The 13210-nt window shown below is 42.2% G+C and overlaps 2 protein-coding genes across 3 annotated transcripts; one reads left to right on the plus strand and one right to left on the minus strand.

The window, feature by feature from the left end:
• The first annotated feature begins 2256 nt into the window (after positions 1-2256).
• LOC136517092 (protein IQ-DOMAIN 2-like) lies at positions 2257-6201 on the plus strand. Of its 2 annotated transcripts, none has more exons than XM_066510611.1 (6): positions 2257-2394; positions 2854-2970; positions 3411-3695; positions 4610-4825; positions 4989-5108; positions 5208-6201. In XM_066510611.1, exons 2-6 carry the CDS (start codon positions 2896-2898, stop codon positions 5931-5933), a joined length of 1422 nt encoding a protein of 473 aa, XP_066366708.1. In that variant the 5' UTR covers positions 2257-2394; positions 2854-2895; the 3' UTR covers positions 5934-6201. The 2 variants fall into 2 exon arrangements, with proteins under 2 accessions (XP_066366708.1, XP_066366709.1); XM_066510612.1 differs by lacking the exon at positions 2257-2394 and adding an exon at positions 2417-2785.
• Positions 6202-6380: 179 nt separating this feature from the next.
• LOC136517620 (exonuclease V, chloroplastic-like) lies at positions 6381-9679 on the minus strand. Its single transcript, XM_066511244.1, has 7 exons — positions 9113-9679; positions 8895-8999; positions 8659-8780; positions 8346-8495; positions 7413-7566; positions 7088-7164; positions 6381-6946 (listed from the first exon to the last, which is right to left on the minus strand). The coding sequence occupies exons 1-7, from the start codon at positions 9413-9415 to the stop codon at positions 6739-6741; spliced, it is 1119 nt and encodes a 372-aa protein (XP_066367341.1). The 5' UTR covers positions 9416-9679; the 3' UTR covers positions 6381-6738.
• Positions 9680-13210: the final 3531 nt, after the last annotated feature.

Raw genomic sequence — 13210 nt, forward strand, 5'->3', positions numbered from 1 at the left:
AGAAAATGAAACTAAGCAAGAAAAATACAACAGATTTTGGATCCACTAATCAAATAAGACTGAATCTTTTGCCTTGGCCCTTAGGGACAGTAGCTGGATTTCTTTCTTGAATACCTCCGTGGCCTGTTCCACTTATGGCTGAAGGTTTTTGAAAGTAAGATCATTTCTGACAGTCCAAATTGCCTAAGTCATCAAGATTGCAGAGATCATGAAGAATCTGTAGTTGGATTGTGATCTTATCGCTATAACAGCCTCTGCAGCAATGATACCATCTTGAAAAGATATACCAATTGAGTTCCAACAATCCTTGGCAAAAAGACAATTCATGAATAGGTGTGTTGAGGTTTCTTCGGTGCTTAGATTGCACAAGACACAATTGTATGAGCCAAGCTGCATGTTTTTCCTTCTGAGAATATCCCTTGTGCTTAGCCTATCCATAAGGAGCAACCAGAAGAAAACTTTATGCTTTAGTTGACAAAAACATTTCCAGAGCCAGTTGAATGCCTGATGAACTTCTCTATGGCCGATTAGAAAATTGTAGGCTCTTGAAGGGAGAAGGTCCCCCAATTTGAATTTCATATGTCCTCCTGATGAGTCAATGAGAAATGCTCTCTAATGAATTTCACAGTTTGCAACTGGTTAAAGGCTTCTGTTGACAGGGGCAGATTGAAAAGATCATGGATTGATTGCTGATGGTAGACTGTATGCACCGAAATCCACCTATTCTTTGCAAAGGAATACAGTTCAGGATAATCAAGTTTGAGAGGCTGCTGCATCCAGTTGTCTTGCCAAAAGAGGCAGGTCTGACTATTCTGCACATTCACCTTAGATAGAAATTCGAAGGTATCAAGTAGATTTAAGATATCTTTCCACCAAAAGGACCCTTTTTCTAGTGTTTCTTGGTAATTTACCATTTGGATAGTGTTTTTCCCACACCATTGTCACCCAAGGTATGTCCCTTCTGTTTAGAAATTTGTCTAGATTCTTCATCAACAATGCTTCATTTTGCTTTTGAAGATCCAAAACCTCTAAACCTCCCTCTTCTTTTGGTTTACAGACTAATTCCCAAGCTGCTTTAGAAGGTTTTTTAGAATTTAAGTCCAATCCTCTCCCAAGACAATGTTTCCTAAATTTGTCAATCTATTTGAGCACACCTTTGGGTAAGGCAAGGGCACAGAGATGGAAGGTGGGAAGGGCAGTGAGAACTGCATTTGTCAAGTCAAGTTTCCTAGCCTGAGATAAGAAGGAAGAAGCACAAGCAAGTCTCCTCTCACATTTATTTACCAGGGGAAGGAAGTCTTCAACTTTTGGTTTGGTGTGACCTAGGGGTAACCCAAGGCAAGTAAAAGGAAAGGATCCTTTGGAACCGCCAAAGGTATTAGCCAAATGATTAAACTTGATTTCAGAGATGTTGATGGGAGCATCAGAGATTTATTGTAGTTAACCTTTAGCCCTGTGGAGTCAGATTTGATTGCCATTTTTTGCATCACCTAAATAAGACAGATAGAAATGTAGCCATTCAAACAAACACAGCTTGCACCACACCAAACAGATTGAGCAACCTCATATTTAAATACCGTACATAAAAATGATGCACCTTGAAAATCCTGGCTCAGCCTCGTGCGATACCAATCAGCCCTAATAATCCTATACTTCCTCCGTACTAAAAAATAAATAAAGTCATTTTGGACAAGACTTAAATATTGGGAATATAAATCACGAACAACTTTTAAGCTGTTGAGTTTGGAAATGTGAAAGCCATATAAATATATTTGTCTTGAAAAATACTTTCATAAAAATATACATATATCATTTTTTGATAAATATTTTTATAAAAACAAGGAGTCAAAATAATACTTTAGAGATCGTGTCGCTATCCAAAACGACTTTTGTCATGTTCGTTTGGCTGATAAGCCATGACTGAAAATACTGTTAGCTGATTTATTGTGAGAAAAAAATAATATTCATTGACTAAAAAAGTCTAACTTTCAAACGAATGGAGCGTTTGTTTTTAAGTACGGAGGAAGTATCCACTACTAGGCCTTATTTAGATTGCAGGTTTTTTCATTCTCTCCATCACATCAAATATTTAGACACATGTATGGAGTATTAAATGTAGATAAAAAAATAACTAATTACACAATTTGATTGTAAATTACGAGACGAATCTTTTAAGCCTAGTCAGGCCATAATTAAATAATAATTGTCAAATAAAAATGAAAGTGCTAGGATAACTACGATGCACATTCCGATGCCATCCCCTTCCCCTCCTCCCCCGCCTGCTGTCTCCAAGCTGTCCAAAGTCCCCAGCTTTCCCCCCTAAAAACTCCTCACCACATCACCGCGAGAGAGGAAGAGAAGGCGGAGGAGCGGCGCATCGCAACACTCACCAAGGTAACGTACACACGCTTCCTTCCAGCTCGCTGGCTTGCTCTCCCTCTCTCGCCAGTCGCCGCTGCTCCCAGCTGTTGCAGCCTCCGAACATCCAAAGCTCCTGCACTGCACCCCTGTCAGCTCCAGCCAAAATTCGTTGGCGTCGGCTGTCCGGTGCCTGCTCCTCCTGCTGCCCCCGCTCCTCGCACCTCCATCCACCTCCCGCTGCCTCCCACGCGACATGATTGCATTGCGGGCTGCCGCGGAGCTCAGCTGTCTCCCCACGACGCCTTCGTCTCTCCCGCCTCTGCCTTCGCACAACCGAAAGAGCTAAACTCTAGTCTCTAGCCGCCCGCCTTCCTCCCCTTTGCTTCCGCGCGAAGATTTGGGCGTTTCTTCTTCCGATAAACTTGTATGTGGTTTGACACCCGTCGTCTCCAGATAGGTGGTTTGGTTCGTGACTTGTTTGCTCCTCTCCAGGTGCCAGGGTGACCGTTTCGAGGAGGAGCGTGGAGTGGCGCCATGGGGAAGAAGGGCAAGTGGTTCGGCGCCGTCAAGAGGGTCTTCAGCCCTGAATCCAAGGAAAAGAAGGAGGAGGTGATGCTCCACGCTTCCCCGGCCCCTTGGATTTCTCTTGTGTTTTGCGGGTTTCGTTTTGGAATTTTTGGGGGAGCATTTTCACTCGGATCTGATCGGGTTCGTGTTTCCCTCCGCCCAGTTCCGAAGAATTCAGTAGTTTCAGTCCAAGTGTTTGTTCATTCATGGTAAAACCGGCATCTTGTTCGCCCTTTTCTAGACTTCTCAGCCGCCGTCCTCGTTTCGATTGGGCTTTCGTGTTTTACATATGGAAAAGAAAATATTGAATTTTTGGTTTGTCATTCTGTAGTTCCAACAGCATTGTTGTCAAGACGGCATTTCCTCCCCTTGCAGATCTGCGATCAAGGCGCCGCCTTTTTTTTCTTGCATTTGTTTTATCACTAAACTTCGACCTGAATTCTGATAATCACAAACCAAAACTTTGCACCTGAAATTAACAGAGACTAAGGAGGAAATCAGCAGCTAGCAACCCAACACCGCTAGATCTGACCCCATCTACCTCCTTGGAAGTCAATGTTTCGGTGCCACCCCCTCCAGCTCCTCCTCCTCCAGTTGTTCACCAGGCCGAGGAGGTCAGGATCCCTGAAGCCGAGCAGGAGCAGAGCAAGCATGTCACCGTGGAGGAGGCCCCTGCTGCCCCAGCACAGGCGTCGGTGCTGCCACCTGGTGTGCCAACCGAAGAGCTCGCTGCAATCAAGATCCAGACCGCCTTCCGAGGTTACCTGGTAATGTGAAATCTCTTCCGAATTCACCTGTTCAGGTGCCATTTGGACCTGGTTTGTTTTTTTCCTGAGATGTTTAGATAAGAACAATTGTGACAGTTGGAAATTGGTTTATATAGATACATGGAAGTGTTTGTTTCTGGTAGCTGCTGATTAGGTCTTTGATATTTTGGGGTTAGGAAGAGGTTTGTTTTTTTCCTGATTTCGTTTCCACATCGACATGACTGAGCATGCAAGCAAATGTCTGTTGGTGTTGGTGTCTACCCTGCATATTTTCTCTTTTCGTGTTCTAGCTTTTAGGTGTCTGCAGCTCGCCAACCTTTGCAAGTGTTAGTTGGCCAGTTGCTGTTACTGTAATTTGGAGTGGTACCTCTTAGCATATTGTAGCTATTTACATGTCATGTTTTCATCTAACTACTTTGTGGGCTAAATGGGAATTTATGGCTAAAGAAGTAGATTTTATTGCTTTAGTTGAACCTGGAGGAGCTGTTAATCTCTGGTTTAATTCCTCTCCTTCAGTTAGCTGTTTACTTTTTAGGTTTGTCTGTTGTTTATGTCAATGTGCATTTGTCCAAAGGGCCTACAAATCATTCTTGCAAAGTGTTAGAAAAATGATTCTTGAACAACTGGCAGTTGGTGGCAGCCACCTTTCATCACTCATTTTGATGTTCTTTTCAATTATTTTTTGATACTGATATCCTGTCTGTCCTGCTATTGAACTATCCTTGAGATAGCAATTAGTGAACGTTAACTTCTGTTCCCTGGGAAATATGACTGCATGGAAATTTGACTCGTTTCATAGTAAAGCATAATCTTACTTTTACGCTTCGCAAAAAAAAAAGGAAAGAAAAAAAAAACAAGAATCTTACTTTTACAAACAATGTTATGCTGAGTGTTTGGTCATTGTGATAATGTAGGCAAGGAGGGCACTAAGAGCACTGCGAGGCCTTGTTCGATTGAAGTCATTGGTTGAGGGTAATTCAGTCAAGCGTCAATCTGCAAGCACTCTGCGCTGTATGCAAACTCTATCGCGGGTGCAGTCACAAATACGTTCTAGGAGAGCAAAGATGTCCGAGGAGAACCAGGCCCTCCAACGCCAGCTCCTACTTAAACAGGAATTGGAGAATTTCAGAGTATGCAAACCTTCTCAAAGCTATGCAGTAAAAGTTTCATGAGCTGGTGTTGTTCAACTAATATCAGTAGCGTTTTTGTCTGATTTGCTCCAAGCCTCGAGATAATTTTAAAATATTATTGAGAGAATTAAAGATATTCTGTCTGTGAACAATGCTATCTCAGATGGGTGAGAACTGGGATGACAGCACTCAATCCAAGGAGCAAATCGAGGCAAGCCTGATAAGCAGGCAAGAAGCAGCGATAAGAAGAGAAAGAGCGCTTGCATATGCATTTTCACATCAGGTAGGAATTCCTGCTCTCAGAGCATATGCTAATCTATATATACTTGATCCTGGCTCTACGATGGTAAGCTTAAAATGTCTCGAAATGTGTTGTTTACAGTGGAAGAGTACATCAAGATCTGTCAACCCAATGTTTGTAGACCCAAACAACTTGCAGTGGGGCTGGAGCTGGTTGGAGCGCTGGATGGCAGCAAAACCTTGGGAGGGCTGCAATGGGGCTGACAAGGAGAGCAACATTGACCGCGGATCCGTTAAGAGTATGAGCTTGAACCTTGGAGAGGGTGAAATCACAAAAGCTTTCAACCGCCGGGACTCAAAGCCAGAAAAGCCATCACCACCAACTCCAAAACCGACCCGTCCTGCCTCCAGGCAATCCCCTTCGACACCATCTGCTAAAGTGGCACCAATACCTGCCAGGAGGAAATCCGCCACGCCAAAGAATGGTGTTTCACAGGTGGACGATGATGCTAGGAGTGTGCTCAGCGTGCAGTCTGAGCGACCAAGGAGGCACAGTATAGCCACCTCGACTGTGCGGGACGATGAAAGCCTCGCAAGCTCCCCATCACTCCCAAGCTACATGGTTCCCACGGAATCTGCAAGAGCCAAATCTCGCCTCCAGGGCTCAGCAATGACCAATGGCTCAGAGACACCGGAGAAAGGAGGCTCTACTGGACCGGTCAAGAAGAGGTTGTCCTTCCAAGGTGGAACTGCGGCTGCCTCGCCAATGCGGCGGCATTCTGGTCCTCCCAAGGTGGAGAGTGCAGTGAAGGACATTGTTGCGCCACCACAGCCAGAGGCCTTGGTAGTCAATGGTGGAAGCAAGTGACTCGTATGACAAGTACCAGGAGGGGAAGCGAATTATGAAGATATGTTTCATCCATGAACAGAAGTTTAAAAGTGATATCAGATCTATGAATGATTTGAATTGTTTTCCCGTTACGACCACATTGTTTGCTATATAAGATTCACAGTACCTGCCAGTTGATTCCATTTGTTGTTTCTGTAAAACAAATATCAATTTGTCACTAGAATATGTGGTGTTTGTTTGTAAACAGGTCCTCTATTTATGTGAGCCATATACTTCTTTTTCAGAAGATCCCCATGAAGTGTGCTACCCTGCAGTCTATTTACTTATTTTATCTCGCAAATTCCTATCTGTCTATAAACCACTAGCCCCGTTTCCAGAGAAGATGTAAAAAATGTAAAACCAAATACACTAACAATCCATCGATCCAAATTCAAATCTTATAAAATAATATTAAGTGATTTCTTCATTATGGTATGTAAAACAAGAATAGAATCATGTTGCCAATCAATAATATACGAGTTACAAAGCTGCATATGGAGTCAAATAACAATGAGCTACATTTCAAATTCATCTGCAGGATTGGTTCTTCAGCCCAGCATCAAATATTTCTTTTCTCAAAAACGCAGGAGAACTGCGCTTCATATTTAGAAGAAAAAGAGGGAGAGACCCAAAATACAACACGCACCACACCACCCCAAAATGTTAAGATTACATACGCGCGTGTGGAAACAAAGAGGCGACCAAAGCTAGACTATCTCCAGGCTACAGAACTCAGCATCAAATATTTCGCCAAGCCACCAATTCAGAGCAATTTTTGTTAGCATCAACACCTTGGAATGGAAGCAATCATTGGGCAATCTGACACAAATTTGCAGAAACGGCACTTCCACCTCTCCTCTTCGGCTACAAATTTAGGTTCGCGGGATCCTATCCAGAAGCTGAGGACTTCCTGGATTTGATCCTTGAACCACCTAGCATCATAAGTGAACCGGTATTCTTCAAGCAGGGAATGGTCTTCCTGTAGTTCATATCTGCACCAGTAAAGGACTAGGAAATTACTCTCTCTATATATCTGTGGTGTCCCATTTGCAAAAGGTATAGTGATTTGCCATTCGATAGTCTGTACAACAGATTACTGCTGTTTAGGCCGTAAGCCTGTAACTCATATTTACCTCAAGAGCAGCTGTTCTTGAGACCGTGGTAGTGTATGGCAGGTAACCTTGAAATATTTCAATACATCTTCAAAGGTCTGCAAACAGAAACCATGTTACAAGTCATAACTCGCAAGGACCATATAACACGTTGTAGACGGTAGCATGAATGAACATCCAAAAGTACAGTAAAAAGCAGTGTTTTAGCACACTTCTGGATTTACTCAATTTGCTAGCACATAGCAGCGAATGATTTCCCATGAATAAACTAGTTGGTCAACCACAGTAAATTGCCTGAGAACTATTAGAAGGAAGAATTACAAAGTTTAAAGGTGAGACATATCACCTTTGCATCGAATCCCAATGAGCTAATGTACCCCTTGACATCATCTGATAACAAGTAGTTGGGGTCCAGGTCAAAATAGCTGAAGAAATTCTCTGCTGGGAATTTCTCTGCGGTCAAATTGTCCCATAGATACTTGTAACACATCAGTTGAAGCCTGTCATAATCGGATAATCATCTATCATACAAACTTCATAGATGCTATCATTCTCCCATGTTCTTCAAGAGCATTCTACCATCTTATTACTGTGAGGCAAAACATTAAAACTTGAAGATAGCGACATATGCTACTAATCATATGGATTTTGTTTCTAAACAGTAACACTCATCAATGTCTTAAAAAAGATTGCACATTAATATGATACATTTTTAATGGCACAAATACAAAGGAACAACATGTGTACAGTCTGTTGTAAGAAAGCGCACTTGCCCAGTACCACCAAATTTAAGCAGTGTTCCACATTCATATACTGAATGATTGACCTAAGAGTTGTTGCTTAAAACAAAACTAACTAAAAACCATAGTTAGCAACAATAGGAACCTGTAGTAAACTGAGCGATCACACGGTTGGTAGAGATTCCAGTTGAGAGGCTGCACACTCAGGCTTCATCCCAGGTGTCATGGTTGTGTGAGTACCTCAGTAAAGAGTTTGATACTCCCATTTCTTAAGACAAAGCCAAATGGATCTCTCTAGGTACAAAGATAGATTTGCATAAACAATACACTCTAGCAATTAATCCCTTTTTTGGGTACTGAAGCTATGATTGGACAATGGTAAACGGGCCAAAAGAGCATTAATACAAGTCCATGCAATTTCAGATCAAAGCAGAAGTCACTTGAAGGGAATCCACTATTCTAGGGAACATACTTGCCGCACGACATAATTGCCATTCTCTAGGTGAAATGGTTAGGAAAGCAAAGTGTAAGGAGCAGACCTTCCATTTCTTTTTTGTGCTTCTGATGGAACTGTTCGCGTGGAACGTGTCTTTGTATCCACCAGCATGGGTTGCAATGGAATGCCAACCGTGGGCATTTGGATTTCATCTATAATTCCTATCATCCATGAACCTTCGACAACCCCAATCCTGCAACAACATGATTTACTATCAGACCTACTGAGTAGGATGCTCCCTAAGATGGAAAGCATCATATATACTTTGGAAACCAACAACATAGCAGAGTATTTCCATCGGTACACAGTATTGGTTTGCAGTTGCACAGAGAAGAGGCGAAGCTGCTGGGGCTTACACTGGAATTTCCCGTGTCATGCCCTCGAACATTAGCTGGTTTGTTCCCACGATGAAGTTCATGAATTTTACTGCCCATAGTTCTTCCGCAGATCTAATGGCAACGTCCACTCTCTCAACAACCTGTTCGAAAAGGAAACAGGTCGGGATGAGATTCGTTCGGAGAAACTTTCATGGTGAAATCATGGTGGAAAAGGCAAAGCATTCCGCTTGGAAGAATCAGAAATGTTGGCTCACCTCTTGCTCGAGCTGGGCATGGCGGTCCAAACCGACCTTCATGGCCACGGTCTTTTCCGGCTTGCCCCGTTCGAGCACGAACTCCATCTGCTTCTCGCACCATTCCTGCAGCAAGAAGTACGGTCACCACCAGAATCACTCGACACGAGCACATCTGATCTGGCCAGAAGACAAGACAACGAAATGCGAAAGGCGCGAGCTTTGGGCGGCGGCGTCACCGTGGCAGTGATATCGGTGACGGCGAGGGCGCGGCGCTCCCGGAACCGAGCGAGCCGAGACCTACGCGGCAGAGGCGTGTCCTCGATGTCGCCGGCGGCGGGCGGGTACGCCGCGCAGGAGAGCGGGACGGCGGCGCGGCGGGCCGCTGCGGAGAGGAGGGGGCGTGCCCCCGCCGCGGCGGCGGCGAGCGCGGCATCGATGAGCGCCATCTCCTCGTCGCTGACGATGTCCACGGGGAACTCCTCTGTCCCGGGGCGCGCCGCGGCGGAGGAGGAGGAGGGGGAGGGGGAGGCGTGGTGCATCGGAGCTGGAGGAGGAAGCGAGGAAGCGGGGAAGCCGCCAGATGTGGGCCCCCACCTGGCAGCGCGGAACCGGCGGCGATCGGCCGCTTGCCTCGCGACTAGCGCAACGGCACGGCAGCGTTCAACCACCCAGGCCGCCCAGTAACAACTAACGTGTGGGGTCGGCCGGTTGCCCTCTGCGTCGTCTCCGACTCTCCGTCGCTAACCCCGGGGGAAGAAGAAACGGAAACATCCGAAATTCCGCCATCGAATTCTTCTTTTCTTTACCCGGTTCTTCGTTTGACGCAACTGTTGGCCTCGCACGTATTTTTGAAATATATATACTCGTGCCATTTTGAAATGCTAATTCTTGTCTATGAACCACTAGTAGATAGATTCGTTTTTGCAAAATGTGTACGGAACTATGGACATTGTCATTTATGCTCCCTCTATTTCAAATTATAATTCTTTGTGGCTTTCTTGGATCATACGCCCTATTCGTTTGGGTTTGTTGGGCTGATAAGCCATGGCTGAAAGTACTGTTGACTGATTTGGTGTAAAAAAAATAATATTCGTTGGCTGAAAAAGTACCGCTTATAAACCAATCAAGCCCAAACGAACAGAGCGTGTGTCCATGCTCGCTGCAGATTTTCAAACTGCAGCTGCAGACTGTGGTTGCAAACGGTGAATTGTTATCTATCTAACGTAGATACTGCGTCCAATAGCCTACGGTTGTAGCCAAAAAATCTGCTGCGAGCAGGCTGAGTATGTATCTAAAAGACCAAATTAACTTATAATTTGGAACACGGAGATATTTCTTATGGTTTATAAATGCAACATTTTAACCGCTAATGAAATTGTAGGATAAATGGCCATGGCCTAATACTCTCTTCTCCAAAAAAAAATATGCAATTCTCATTTTATTTTCTGATGAATCAAAGAATTTTTAAGACTCTATTGTATTTGGATCCCTAGAGCTAATACGAAATAGTTCGGTACTAATAATTAGTTCCTTTAGATGTGAACAAATCTAACTAACAGTCTTGCTAATTGTTACTTAAATATTCTACTAACAAGCATTTTTACTAGTTGGGTCAAATAAGCTAAAAACAACTAATAGTTAGCTAGTTATATCAAATAAGGTCTTGGTTGGATCTATTAGCTATAATAGTTAGGTAGCTAATATTTCATAGGGGATATTAGTTATTACTAGTTCGTAGCTAATAGTATTAGCTAGTTTAATCTAGGTAGTGAAATAGTTGTAAGTTAGATATTCAACTAACAAATAGTTAAACTATAAGTTAGACCTGTTTGAATCTAAGGAGTTAACTATTCTGTTTGGATCTATAGAGCTAAAAGCTATATAACTAATAGTTCGTAGCTAGTATTAGGTAGCTAATTATTAGTTGGTTTGAGCCAACTAGTAAGATAGTTGTTGGCTAGCTATTAACTAACAATTAGCTAGATCCATTTAGATCCAAAGGAGCTAACTATTAATTTATGGATCCAAATAGAATCTACGCACTATTAGATTGGTTAAATATATTTTTATAGTAAATCTATTTGGAGCCATAAATGTTGATATTTTTATGAATAGGTCAAACTTGAGAACATTTGGCTAGTATCAAACATAGAATTGCAAATTTTTGTATGGATGGCCTTTTTTTCAAAATATGTAATCCCTCTGTACTGAAAAAAGTAATTATAATTATGGAATCCGTGTTAGTCAAACTAGCTCAGGTTTAACCAATTTTATAGTAAATAGTATTAGTATTTATGTCTCCAAATAAATTTGGTATGAGAATATATTCTATAAATATTTTTTATCATAAATGTTAGTATTTTTTACAATTTTATCAAAATTCAAAATATTTGATTTCTCAAAAGTCGAGAATTGCATTCTTTCTAAGACAGAGGAGTATACTTATGCCATTTTTGTAATGCTAATTCCTCCATATGAACTAGATACATTCGTTTTTGTGGAACAATGGAAATGCAAAATCTGTAAACTCGAGCCCTGCAAGATGTGAAACGACTTTCCAAATGTATATCCGGCTTATTTTCAGTTTCAAATATACAAGAATAACGCACGAAAAGAAGACAACGAGAATTGGTTTCCACGAAAAGAAGACGATGGTAAAGTTGAAGATAAATCAACTATAGTAATTATATAGTGACTGAAAGCTGACTTGTTCGACTTATTTTTTTCAGCCGGGACCGTGTTTTCCTCTCACAAAAAATTAGTATGAACAGTGAAAATCAGCACGAACAGTAGCACTTTCAGTCTAGCCGAACACTGCCTTGATTCGTCGAATCCCCGTTGTGATCGATGCCCTTTTAACACAATGATCTTGACTTTGATACGCATTACTGATTTGGTCAGTAGTATTAGTAGCTAACCACCTTTATTCACCACTGACTATACTCTTGCTCTCTTAATTTCTTACCTTCATTTATATAATTTATTTGATCGGATAAATTCTTATATATTAATATTTCTAAATTTCAACATTTTACATTTGCTCCTATGGTAGTACATTTATTTTGTCACCCTCCTTAATGGCCAGCTGTTGACTTTATTAATAATCTAGATCGAGTCATAGGCGCTCACATCAACTTCACCCTAACCAAATCAACCTCACAATCAGAGGCAAAGCTAGCAATTTTGACAGGGAGTGGAGGGGCATTGTCAACAACAAAAAAAGAATTGTATGCATGCATAATCTCTACTTTAACAAAAATAACAATACTTATACTATTTTATTATTTGGATATATGTATGTTTTGCACTACAAAAGGCTAATCTACTTAATAAATATCTTAATTGGTGTAATAATTAGAGGGGATGTTAAGGGAAATTTGCAACCTTAGGAGCTGTTTGGCCCTCACTTGCCCCTTCCCTATGCTTCTGTTCACAATATTTGAACTCAGCGACGACTGCATCAATCTCGGATAGCTCCTGGGCGTGGAGACTATTGGAGCCTCAAGCCATAGCGCTTGGTCCCCGCTCTCACGGTGTCGGTGTAGGTGGATATCGTGATGATCACCGCGGCCCTCTAATTTGGAGCATTGATCTAGTACTCCATTCCCCCTCCACTGGTCTCCACCTCCACCATCAGCGGCGCGTCCATCTTAAAGCTCATGGCCCCATGGAGGCAAACCAATTGCTCTAGATGTCTCAGTAAAGAGGAAAGAGAGCACGTGTGATAGATAATACTCGCTTCATCTCATAATTTGGAATTGAGGGAGTATTGTTTAACCTATACGAGCAGTCCATACACTTATGTTATTGAGCTATCTTTCGACGTCTTGAAGGAAAAGGCGTATGATGAAGGAAATCCCGAGCTCCTATACTCTTACTCATAAGCATATCATTCTTGCATGTAAGACGTTGCATAACTTTATTTGTGATAACAATTTGCATGATAGGAAGTTCGATAGATGTGATGCTGACGAGGAGTACATCTAAGCAACTCTGTGACACAAGCACAAGGAGATGAGAGTTCAGATGGAGATAATGCGGATACCATGAGTACCATTCAACGATGTGTTGGTTAGTGCGAGAGGAAGACAATTATGTCGACGAGGACATGCTTGTATATCTTTTGTAACTTTCTATCATCCTATTTACAGGGACTTGATGTTAATGGTGGACACGTAATTTAAAAAAAGTAATTTTCCTTTTCTTAAATGGCTATTTATATGTGAATCAGTGAACAAAGCTATGTTTTGATCGAATTGCATAAACAGTCTCTCAGACATTTAGGAGCATTGCAGGCATTTAGCACAGCTCACGGCTCACCACAACCTCTCTAC

The sequence above is a fragment of the Miscanthus floridulus genome, chromosome 17, assembly GCF_019320115.1.
Source record: "Miscanthus floridulus cultivar M001 chromosome 17, ASM1932011v1, whole genome shotgun sequence".
Taxonomy (NCBI): domain Eukaryota; kingdom Viridiplantae; phylum Streptophyta; class Magnoliopsida; order Poales; family Poaceae; genus Miscanthus; species Miscanthus floridulus.